Below are 12,376 nucleotides of genomic sequence, written 5' to 3'. Positions count from 1 at the left end.
GATAAGCTTTCTTCCACTTAGTTCTATCCCCAAAAGAAAATTGTAATAGATATGCACATCTCTAGTTTCTTTGATTCACCGTTACTTGGCAGGCATTCACAGGAATTTTTGCAATCCTTGCTTTTTTTAAAGTAGATTTTAATAACATTCAGGTATGAGTTTGAGAAGTGGATAATAATTTCCATTCCACATCTTTTGATAACATTTAAGACTGAAGATTTGAACCACAATCTGTACTCTTGAGACAGTGTTGCAAATATGTTTTCAAGTAACTTAATTTCATAAAACTGCATTCACACAAATTCTGATCTTTTCCAGACTTTTCTTCTGTTTTTTTAAGGAAGCCTTTTTCTGACTACTCACAGAAACAATCATCCTTTAGGGCAAAACAGAGCGGTTACTGACTGAAAATACCAAAGCACACCAGTGTATCCACTTTTTCACTCTTGGTTCTGCTTAAATACTAAAACTATTACAAAAAATTAAGAGCACTAAAATTATTTCAAACAGGAAAACAATCTAAAATATATTACAAGCATGCACTAGGCTTATAGCTCCTTATGTTACACAGTTCTTCACAATCCTCAAGGCGTTTGCCACCTGCAACCCACAGGACTCAAGTCCTCCCTCCTTGCTACCCTGGGTACAACTCAATTATGAACACAGTCTGCAAAAACTGTGTTTGGAGAATGGTACTGACTTCCCTGACACTCCTCTCCTAACAAAAGCAGGCACAGCCAGGAAAAACTGGCCAAGTCCTTCAGTATTACAGCACCATAAATGTCTTCAAAAAAAAAAAAGGCAAATCACCCTACAGACCTTTACAAAGTATAGCTTGAAACTAAAGCCTGCAAGTACAAGATTAAGTTATTTCACTTTTCCATGCACATTTTCTGATTCTTTTTCTGAGTACCATGTACTTTCCTTCCATTTGAGAAACTGTTACTTCTGCAAAAGGAAAGAGAATGCATTTTCCACAGCCCACAAATCTGCCAAAGAGAAGGTCCAGGTTCACACTAGGATTGACTACTGATATGAAATTGCTGAGCAACATGCAGAACAACAGCTGCATCACCATAATCACAAGCAGGATGCTAATACAAAAGCTAGACAGAAGCTGATGGATAAAATGCCAAGAGGATATGAATGCACAAAGAAGCAACACTTCACAAAAACACACTCAGCTCTCTAAAAGTTGAATCATATGCATCTCAGGCACTTCTGGCACTTAAGCAAAACAGAACATTTTTATTGCAAGTAGTTAATTCTAGTGTAGCCTGACACAACCAAGTTTCAAACCAGCAGAGGGCTAAACTATAATCAAGTAGACAGAATATTGTCTCCATTATTATTGTTATTTTTAATCTGTGGGAGATTTTAATTCTACCACGTATAAAAACCTGGAATAAAGTCCTTGTTTTTATTTAAATATATCTATTCTGAATGCAGAGAGTAAAGGCACTGCATAGTGTTCTTCTCCCACATGCAGAGCTTTGTTGAGGGAAGGTCTTCCAATCAAGGACTGGTTGAATGAAGTCTTACAAAGGCATATTAGCAAATTAGAAACAGTAACAAGCACACCAACAGTCTCAGGTGAGTCTTGCAAAACCCCATTCACATGACTAAGCCAGACAAACTGGAGACCTTCCAGTACAGTAAGTAAACAAAAAAAAATGAGCCTGAGCAGAGTTTAAGGAGTGCAAGGTTGCAAAACTGATTCTTATAAAACGTGTGCTGGAGAACTGACTGCTTTACCTACGCCACTCCAAAGTACCAGTCTCGGTTCCCTTCGCCTTGCCTATCCTACCCAATGAAGTATCAGCCTGTGCTCCAAAGACTTCTCGCTTAGTTGCCCAGCGCCGCAGACCTCTTATCTTCAAGTACAGCGCCATCTAGTGCTAAAAATTGTGAAGAAAGCACTAAACAGGCTGGTAAAGGGCTTAGATACCTTGTCCAAATCTTGAGAAACAAAGGTCAAATTAATTTCCTATAGCTGATTTGTGCATCTAGGCAGGATTTAAATGCACAGTCCAAGCTTTTTTTTCTCTGTAGAAAGGTTCAAAGCATATGTTAATAAAGCTTACAAAATAAATGTTGCCTACAAAGAATAGCACTTGCTTTCTAAAGACTTTGTTCACTGAACAGAATACAAGCAAGTCCATAACCTGCATCCTGAGAAATCAGAAAGGACTTACATCAGGTAATCTCAGAAGAAACAGTACCAGTAAATTTACAAATACTAAAAAGAGCTTTGTTGAAAAAAATGAGTTGCAGTTATTTCAAGTAGAAACGCCTGAGAAGCACAGAATTTACTTTTTAGAGCCCAGTTCAAGCACACAGTGTGTGATGTAAGAAAACAGAGCCCTTACCCCAGTCCTGTTCATACAAGGCTTGGGAAAGGCACCATGATTCACTTATTGGCATGTGTGGATGCACAAAAAACAAGATGCTCTGTGAGATTTTAACATAATGTACCTTTAACTAAAAAAAAAATTATCTTCAACTGGGGAGACCAAGTTACAAGTTTACAAAACATGGCAAAAAATAAGCATATATATCATTTTGCTATTTCATCACACAAAAATGCATTCACATTAATCAAACACTGGAGCAATTCACTAAGGTCACTGGAAAGGAAAAATGCCAGACACATAACACTACACAAGTTAAAAAGATGATGTGGAAAACTATACCACTCTAATACAGCACTACAAAAGTAAATTTCAAGTATAAATGTATCGTGCTAACCCTAATTTCACTAAAACATAAATGAAATTAACATTTGTACTTCATTCCCTGAAATAATTTTTTCACTAAATCATCATATAGGAAAAGAAGTCTAAAATCTAGCGGTCCAGATGCAATTCTGTGCCAAGTGCTGTAGGATGACCCTTGCTTGAGCAGGGAGGTCAGAACCGATGACCCACTGTGGTCCCTTCCAAACTTATCCACTCTGTGATTCTGTGAAAGTCATCTCAGATTTACTAGCCATAAACCAGAACTTTAAATGTTGACCTCAAATATATGAAATCACCAAATTCAGAAAACCAGTTCAACTCAAAGGTTGTGACCTAGAAGCAATTTCAGGCTGCCCCAATATGCATGGTGATTTTCTAAACCGCCTGACCAATTTAGTTCAACTGTAGTGAACTACGCTTTCGTTGTCCATCACAACATTTTTGGAATGCATTCAGCTAAGGATGTAACAAAAATCTAGTAAAGGTCACCTTACAATTCTGTCTTTGACGTAGTGTTAACTGATTTTCCAAGGGTTCCAACATTTATATACGCATGCTTAATACAGTACAAAAATAAATGCACTCAAAAGTAAATTTGATACTTATGCACTATAAAAACTACCAAAAGTACTTTAAAATTTTGTTTAAAAAAGAGCACATTTAACATGCAAATCTTACCCTAGAAAAGTGTATTTATTCATTTATTCATTTAAATGAAATTACTTCTCATTAAAATAGGTCAGGTTTACAGGTTTCCAGCACCATATCTAACCCAATTTCAGCTTCTGGCTAGGCAAACCTGAAGAAACTACTGTATTAAGTAGAGTGTGTAGATATTACTTCATAATTAAGAGGTTTCTACTGCCTCAAAAAATGCTGTATTTCAAACAACTATGACAATAACTTCATATCTACAGAATTGTTAAGTTTTCAGCTTCTTTTTTTAATCATGAAGAGGACCTTCGTAGTCTTCAAGTACTAAACAAAATACAACTTCAGCAGGACTGACTGATTCTGAAGTATGAATTTCCAGACCTAAAAAGACACACAACCTAGAAGGGTAGGAGAGGAAATGATCAAAATGTTTGTTACTTTCACAAGATGGATGTTCAAGCTGCTTTTATTACAGCAGAATGATCTACCCAAACTAATCTTTTAAACTGCAAGTTCTGATCTAAATCTATGTACATATAAAATACAACACTAGAAACTGAATTGTTTGAACTTCTCATTGCTTTTTAGAGAAAAATATATATAATATTTTATCCAAACTAACACTCGAGCTTCTGCCAAAAGAGTGAGCTCCTTTACATGCCTATGAGAGCAAACTAAAAGATTCTAAAAGAACTTGATTACAGTACAAAACAATTTCACTGCTTAAAAAACAAAGGTTTAACTCCACTTGAAGCAAAAGAACTGCAAGCACACATAAATAATGTTACCCAATTTCCATCAAAAGCAAACTACAGCATGTAACAGTTACAGAAATGCTATGTTCCAAGCCTGAAGCAAAAGGAATTATTACTGCTGTTTCACTAAAAAGAAATCAGAAATGCTTCCATTAGAATTATTGAAAGAAAATGCTTATTATAGTTGTAACACTTATTTCTACTTCCTCACAAATTCTTATACACTGTTATGTCTTCTATGTAAAATACTGTGGTGTTATACGACCGTTTATGGGTAGCTGCAAGTTCCTCTTCTGAAGTAATACCAGCAAAAAACTCTATCAATCTTTTTCGTATAAACAGAGAAGCACAGTTGCCCTTCAGCAGTTTCCCTCCAATCTCCAGTTTTATCGGTAACTGACACAAACCAACCAAAAACATCCTGCTGACCAGAATTTAGTAATGATGCTAGCAGGGGTGATATGTAGAACATTAGGAAAAAGAGCATCTCTTAATATCCATTCCAAAAAACAACTGATGAAAGAGTGTAAAAGACCACACTTTCTAATGTTTGAATGTGAAAACTAATAATCTCAAGAATTTCTTACCAGCTCTTTCAGATTTTTCTTTCTGTTCTTTTAATTCCTCGCCTTTTGTAGTTATCTGTTTGATCCGAGCACGCAGTTGGGCTACCTCCTCCTCCTTCATTTCCAATGTTTCATGCATTTGTCGCTTTGTCTCTGCAATTACCATACCCTATGGAAAAGGTCCTTGTGATAAAAAGCTAGCAAATAAATAAAACATATAGCTGAAACAATTTCAAGCCAGGACACAATCCTTGTCAGGAATAAACTGTAGTCTATTACTGCAAGACCAAAGATCATGGTATTTTTCTATGTCAGAAAATACAAAATGCTAACCAAAAAGAGATAAGAATAGGAATTATTTTTAAGAGTATCCAAAATTCATCTAGTGGTGAGAAGAACTCCAGCAACCAAGTATCATCCAAAAACTTCCTCCTTCTGATACAGACACTTTTCTTTGAAATATGCATTCTGTAAACAAACCCAAAATAAAAGCGTTGTAGAGTCTGTGCTTCTCCTTGGAGAACATGTACATACAGTGTTAGTCCCATCAATTATTACACCATCAGAAGTTACTCCAAGTACCAAGACTGTGATTAAAAAAAAAACTTTTAAGGAGCAAAAAAATTATAAACTCTTCATTTTCTGTAGAAACTACAGTTACTTTTCCTTCACTGTCATTTTCTAATTCATTTAATTGTATTTCATCTTTATTTGTGTTTGGGGGTTTTTTTGGTTTGTTTTAAAGCTGACATCAAGGAGTGTATCCAGTATAATTGCTTCATCCTAAATATTATCATCTTGAAGTATTAAGTATAACCCAACAGACAAAATACCCCGTGGTATATATACCATTAAATTCTCAGGTAGCTTAAATTATTTATTAAAACATAAACCAGACCATCAGATCACTAAGAACAGCTTCTAATACCAAGAAGCAAGATATTTTGCATTTTCTTCCTCAAAATCTACAGTTTTTTTTACCTTGTCTTGCTCTAGCTGTTCAATCAAATTCTTTGCATCACGCAGCTGCGTAATGAGTTTAGTCTTCTCAGCCATGTGAAGGTCCTAAAAAAAAGACCCCAAGCAGAAGTTGGTTGACAAACAGCTTAGGTTTGGCTCTTACCTTGCACTATGCCTTGGAGGAAGAACACAAAACACAACCCAGGGAAACTGAAGTAAGCAGCTTTAAATTACTTTTAAATCTCCCAGTGGTAGCTGCCTCATGGTTTCTATAATAATTCAGATATCTGAAGGCTTTGTTACAGCCTTCAAACATGGAGGTCTGAGCTGCTACAGTAAAACAAGAAACATGCCTAAAGCACCTGCTCTATTATCTGCATCTTGGCTTACAAGAGGATCTCAGCAATGCAACATAAATGATCATTACTGGTCTTGTTGTGGAAAAGGTCCTTAAAATACTGAAGTCTTTCAGAGCTTTTTCAAACCAGGCTAGTGCTCAGAGACAAAGACAGACAGAAATCTGATCTCCGTAACTAGAGTTGAGTACAGCTATACTTAGCACATTTTCATGTTTCAATTACTATCAGTCACCTTACTTTTATTCCATAACTCAACATTAATGGCCTTAAAAGGAAAACTGAGTAAAATATTAATTTATTAGCTTTGGGACTGCACTTATGCTCACTATATGGTGATCTCCATTGTCCTGTCTTTCTGTCTTTTCTGTTATTTTACATAACTGATGCCTCTTTCACTATGTCTTAAAGGTTTAGCTCAGTTCCACTTTTCCCACTTTATCTTCTGTCTTCTGTGCTAAGCCAGTCTTCCCCTCACCCCAATTTCCCACAACTACTTATTTCTGATGCCATTCTGATAGTTATTCATACAGTAAGGTTTCACATCCTACTTTACTGCTCTTGAATAGTAATTGCTCAGCATGTTAATTCCAGGTGGGTGCACTTTAAACTCCAAAAAAGTGCAGGGAGAGTTTGTTTAATGGTCTGCCCTATTAATAAATTTTGGAAATATTGGGAGTTCTTACTGTATTTTGATAGCTACACATAAAGTTTAGACCATTTTCCACACCTTCATTTTTTCCAGTTCCTGAAGCCTCTCTTCTAACTGTTCTTGAAGTGCCTCTTTCTCGTTGGTTAATTGGGCGCAGCACTCCTTATGTAACCGAATCATCTCCTTACAACGTTGCAGCAAGTTCTCTTGGCGCTTCACCCTCTGATTAAGAGTTTCCAGTGCTTTAACAGAATCTTCGTTATCCTCTACAAGACAACATACCAACATCACCATATGCACACTATTTCCAAAATGCAGATCTGCATTCTGTATGGACCATTCAATTAAGAGTTAGACTTGATGATCCTTGTGGGTCCCTTCCAACTCAGAATATAGTGTGATTCTGTGATTCGTCATTCACAATGAGGGCGACTCAGGGGTCTCTAAAGAAAGTTGCGTCAAGTCTGCAAGACTTTCTAGTTCCTACTGTAACTGCCAGAAACATGTTACACATACACAGAACAGTAAACACACTCTTTCACACCACATTAATTTACAAAACCCAAGTTACTTTATCGACTTCAAAACCAAATTATTAGTCAAAAAGGTTTTTTATGCAATTAAAAAGTCATCATAATTTATAAACCTGCCTGCTGCTACTAACAGAATCTGTACATGCAGTAAAAAATATGAAGCAAAGCAAATCACATCTCTCAAGTGCCAAGAACACAGATTCTTGCTTCCTCAGGGTTGGGTATGATGTTAGTTCTAAAATATCCAGGTTGGCAAAACTACATTTGGCAGGAGAAAGGTTATGCTTAGTGTCCTTCTGATCTGTCCTCGTAGAATCACAGAATGGTTTGGGTTGGAAGGGACCTTAAAGAGCATCTAGTTCCAACCCCCCTACCATGGGCAGGGACACCTTACACCAGACCAGGTTGCTCAGAATTCCATCCAGGGTGGCCTTGAACACTTCTAAGGGCAGGGAATCCACAACTTCTCTGGGTAACCTGTTCCAGTGTCCCATCATCCTCACAATAAAGAGATTTTTCCTAATACATAATCTAAACCTTCTCTTTTTCAGTTTGAATCTCTCTGTATAACATTTGGGTAGTATTTTACTGGGTATTTCTGCTCTGATGCTCTGGAGGCTGCAAGACTACTTGGCATGAAAATAGCATCAGATAAATTCAGAGGTTCTGTTCACAACCATAAGTCTTATACATTATATTCCAGAAGCAAACTCTGGCACAGGAAACATCCTGAATCCTGATTCTTACATTATTTACGAAGCACTCTTGTCATGTAAGAAAAGCAGCCTTTCGTCTTGTATGCAGCAAGCTCCAAGAGAAACTTCATGACATCCAGAACAATGGATCAATCTAGCAGAAAAAATTCAATTATGCGCAGATACGGGTGATTACAGAGGATTCTATGAGGCCTTGAAAACAGCATACGGGCCTACATACCAGGTACAAAGCCCTCTACTCAGTGCAGATGGGCAAATGCTTCTCACAGATAAAACCTCCATTCTGAATCAATGGTCTGAACACTTTCAGACTCCTTTCAGTACCAACCGTGTAGTCCAAGACTCAGCAATTCAGTCCATCACACAACTGGGGAAGAATGAACTGGATACTGCCCCCTCTTTGGGAGAAACCCTTAAGGCCATACAGCAGGTAAAAACTGGCAAGGCAGCTGGAGTTGATGGAATTCCATCTGAAGTCTGGAAGCATGGAGGCCAAGCACTCCATGCTAAATTTCACGAGTTTGTGGTGCGCTGTTGGGAACTAGGTGAACTACCATCAGACCTTCGAGATGCAGTCATCATCACGATGTATAAGAAGAAAGGAGCTAAATCAGACTGTTCAAATTACTATGGTATTACTCTGCTCTCCATTGCTGGCAAAATCCTGGCAAGAATACTTTTGAATAGAGTAATACCCGCTATAGCAGAAGGAATTCTACCTGAAAGCCAATGTGGTTTCAGAGCCAACAGGAGCACCACAGACATGGTATTTGTTCTCAGACAACTGCAAGAGAAGTGTAGGGAACAGAATAAAGGTCTCCTTGTTGATCTCACCAAGGTTTTCGATACTGTGAGCAGAAAAGGTCTATGGTAGATTTTGGAACATTTAGGATGTCCTCCCAAGTTCCTTAAAATGATCACCTCACTCCATGAGGATCAGCACAGCCAAGTCAGGTATGGTAATGCACTTTCTGAGCCCTTTCTAATTACCAATGGTGTGAAACAAGGCTGTGTTCTTGCACCAACCCTATTCACAATCTTTTTCAGCATGATGCTCCAAAGGGCCATGGCAGACCTCAATAAAGAAGATGGTATCTACATTCCATATCATACTGATGGAAGCCTATTCAACCTAAGGTGACTGAAGGCCCACACTAAGACCTTTAATCATCTTGTCCGGGAGCTGCTTTATGCTGATGACGCCGCCCTTGTTGCCCACACAGAAGCAGCTCTGCAGTGTTTAACATCCTGCTTTGCAGACGCTGCTGAGCTCTTTGGGTTGGAAGTCAGCCTGAAGAAGATAGAAGTTCTCCATCAACCTGCACCTCAGGAAGTCTTCCATCATCCCCATATCACCACTGGCCAATCAGAGCTCAAATCAGTCCAGCAGTTTAATTACCTAGGCAGCCTCATCTCCTCTGACAGTAAGATTGACAGAGAGACAGACAACAGGTTAGCAAAGGCATATAGTGCTTTCAGAAAACTCCATAAAAGAGTATGGCGTAATAAACACTTGAAGAAAAGTACAAAGATCAGTGTTTACAGAGCCATTGTGTTGTCCACTCTTTCATATGGTTCTGAATCATGGGTCATTTACCACCACCACCTGTGTCTCTTAGAACGCTTCCATCAACGCTGCCTCCGTACAATCCTAAACATCCGCTGGTCAGATTATGTGACCAATACATCTGTTCTAGAACAAGCAGCAGTCACAAGTATTGAGACCATGTTGCTGAGAACACAGCTGTGTTGGGCAGGGCACGTCTCAAGGATGAAGGACCACTACCAACCTAAGATCCTGCTCTATAGTGAACTTGCCACCGGCTGCCACAAGAGAGGAGCCCCAAAGAGGAGACACAAGGACTCCCTGAAACAACATCTCAGCCTTGGCCATATTGATCAACATAACCGGTCTACTCTGGCCTCAAATCAGGAGGTCTGGAGACACACTATCTTTAACACTGCTGATGCTTTTGAGAAAGCATGCAGGATCACTCTCAAGGAGAAAAGAAAGAATCGTGTCTTGTCGATACCACCTAAGAAGCCTTTCCGCTGAACCTTTTGCAACTGGACTTGTCTATCTCACATTGGCCTTTTTAGCCACCAGCACACCTGCAGCAAGGGTGGGTAGAGTCCTTCCCAAATCTTCGTTTACAAAGCCTAGCCATGATGATGATGATGATAATGATAAAAATCATGGTACTAAGTAAGAGCATCTCTCATCTATCCTTTCATATTATCTGTACACAGAAAAATAATAGTAGATTTTTGCTGAACACAGGTTAACAAATATCATTTCAAGATACATGTTCACCTCTGTCTGAACCTTACCCTTTTCTGAAGGCTACCAATGAATGACACTTTTATTCTGTATCAGCATTATGATGTGCCCTGCTCAGTAATTAAATATACACAATACCGGGAGTCCCATTAATTCAAATAACCTCCCAGTGTGGGGAACATTTAGGTTATTTAATCACAGGAATATCAAAATTGATCTTTGCTTTTACTTTCTACTGATAAAGCCAATGGGAAAAAACTCCACAAACTCACAAACAAAAGACAGAGATTAGCAACTAGTCTCCTCTCTAAACTCCAGGGATAGGTCCTTGCTTATGGGAGATAGAATCACTTAATCATATTAAGTGGGGGTAGTAAGAACACCTACCAACAAAGCAATAATTACAATGTTATTATCAATACTGACAAAGGAAAGACCTATCAGAATTGAATTCTTATGAAAATTTAGTATCTTAGATACTAAGATATCCTGTCCTCTACCTGCCACATTGTTTTCAAAACAATTGTCTCCTTCTAGGAAATATATCCCTACTATGACATGTTCAGCCCTAAATACTGTTACTCCATCATAAATAACAGCAAGTTTATTCCTCAAAATTCAAGTTCTTGAAAAAGTCACAATACATACCATTGCTTCCTGGTTCCACAATATTTTCTGCCCTGACTTCTTTTGCTGGACTTTGAACTTGTGGTTCTGATTCCATATTTTGATCAAGCAATTCAGTGCCTATTTGACCATTCTGTAACCTTTGTTTCAGCAACGACACCTAAACAAAATGTTCTTTTTGTTAAAAAAACCCCAAGGATTCTAAACAGATCATGTGTCAATCTTCAAAACTAGAGAGAACTAAATAAAGTTGGTACTAGCAAGTAGAAAATGGAAAATCTGTCTCAATTTACCGATTTTTAAAAATCAGAATTATGCTTAAAATTAACAAAAATACTATCATTATGAGTAGAGAAACAAAGACCAATTAAGCGAAACACATAAATACCTTCACAATATCTTTGTTATCAAGACATCAACATTAACAGATGTCTGAGCTAAAATTACCTTAGCAAAATTTAAGTGCAAATCAATCATATTTAACATGAGTGAGACTTTTGCAGAGGTATCCTCTACCACAAAGGTGCACCTAATTTCTAAATAATCATAAATTATCAAGAAGCTTTACAGCTTCACAGCAATTATAATAAAACATGGATATGCATTATAAGAAACAGACAGCTAAAATGAAAAAGTAAAAAAAGCACTTCTGAAGAACATTTGTTGGGTAAAGTATCTTACCTGAGTTTGCAGCACACTAATAAGTTGATCCTTTTCTTCTAAGGAAGCATCAAACTCCTCCTGAAGATGTTTCTTTGCTTGTTGATCCATCTGGAGCTCCTGTGAATAAACACATCTCAAATGAAAACTGAAATATGAATTCAAAAACTGATCAAAATATTATGAAATAATATTTAAAATATCTCTTCATAGTTGTGACCCCAAAATACAACCATACAGTGGACATTTCTTTTATTATACAACATTCCACACAGTATAATAAGAACATCCCATTATAATACCAGCATTAAAATAGCAAGAGTCCAGATTTGATGCAAAATTATCAAGGATTCTTTCTTTCTTCCTAGAAGTAAGTTTGTATAGGGATCATTTCAAGCCTGCTCCTGAAAAACTGTTTTCCATGTACACATTTCTCCTGGAAGTTGAAGTCTGCACTTCAGTATATTCTTCATTTAGCCACCAGATTAAGCCAACATTAACAGCAGAAATGTAAAATTCTTTATGTTCATTAAACATGCCAGCATTCTAATAGGACAAATGCCATGTGTAAGAGAAAAAAGTTGGCCTTTTTATTCCACAAATGTGTCTCCAATGACAAAACAGAGAATGCCAAATAATTTAACTATGTGGTTTTACTTGATACTTACGTGCAATTATTTGGCTGAACATCCTTAGAAACTTGTAAATGTTGCCTAAATGCATTAGGAGGATCTACGTAGTCTTAACACATACTTCCTGAGGGAGGTCTCTTCTATTTAATTCCTATACTTTTAAAGTTTAAATATTAAAATTTCTTTAAGTAATTATCATTCTAATAGTAAACAAATGCACTTAAATTAATTCACATCTAACTGCTT

General features: G+C 37.3%; 1 protein-coding gene across 16 annotated transcripts in view; it reads right to left on the bottom strand.

The window, feature by feature from the left end:
* GOLGA4 (golgin A4) overlaps positions 1-12,376 on the bottom strand; it is a 72,953-nt gene that overhangs the window by 31,275 nt on the left and 29,302 nt on the right. For 14 of the 16 annotated variants that reach the window (XR_003529747.1, XM_027655910.1, XM_027655914.1 and 11 more), the window contains 5 exons: positions 11,520-11,618; positions 10,860-10,998; positions 6,760-6,947; positions 5,695-5,778; positions 4,735-4,882 (listed from right to left, as the gene is read on the bottom strand). Coding sequence is in view for 15 of the 16 variants with exons in the window: in XM_027655910.1 (XP_027511711.1) it covers positions 4,735-4,882; positions 5,695-5,778; positions 6,760-6,947; positions 10,860-10,998; positions 11,520-11,618 (658 nt within the window). In the remaining variant the exon portion in view is untranslated. Of the gene's footprint in view, positions 1-4,734; positions 4,911-5,694; positions 5,779-6,759; positions 6,948-10,859; positions 10,999-11,519; positions 11,619-12,376 lie in introns of those variants that run through there. The other 2 variants (XM_027655920.1, XM_027655923.1) reach the window with 2 other exon arrangements.

Source organism: Corapipo altera, unplaced genomic scaffold, assembly GCF_003945725.1.
Source record: "Corapipo altera isolate COAL_440 unplaced genomic scaffold, ASM394572v1 59, whole genome shotgun sequence".
Lineage (NCBI taxonomy): Eukaryota > Metazoa > Chordata > Aves > Passeriformes > Pipridae > Corapipo > Corapipo altera.
Note: the sequence above shows the minus strand (reverse complement) of the source record. Positions and strands in the feature narration are given on the sequence as shown.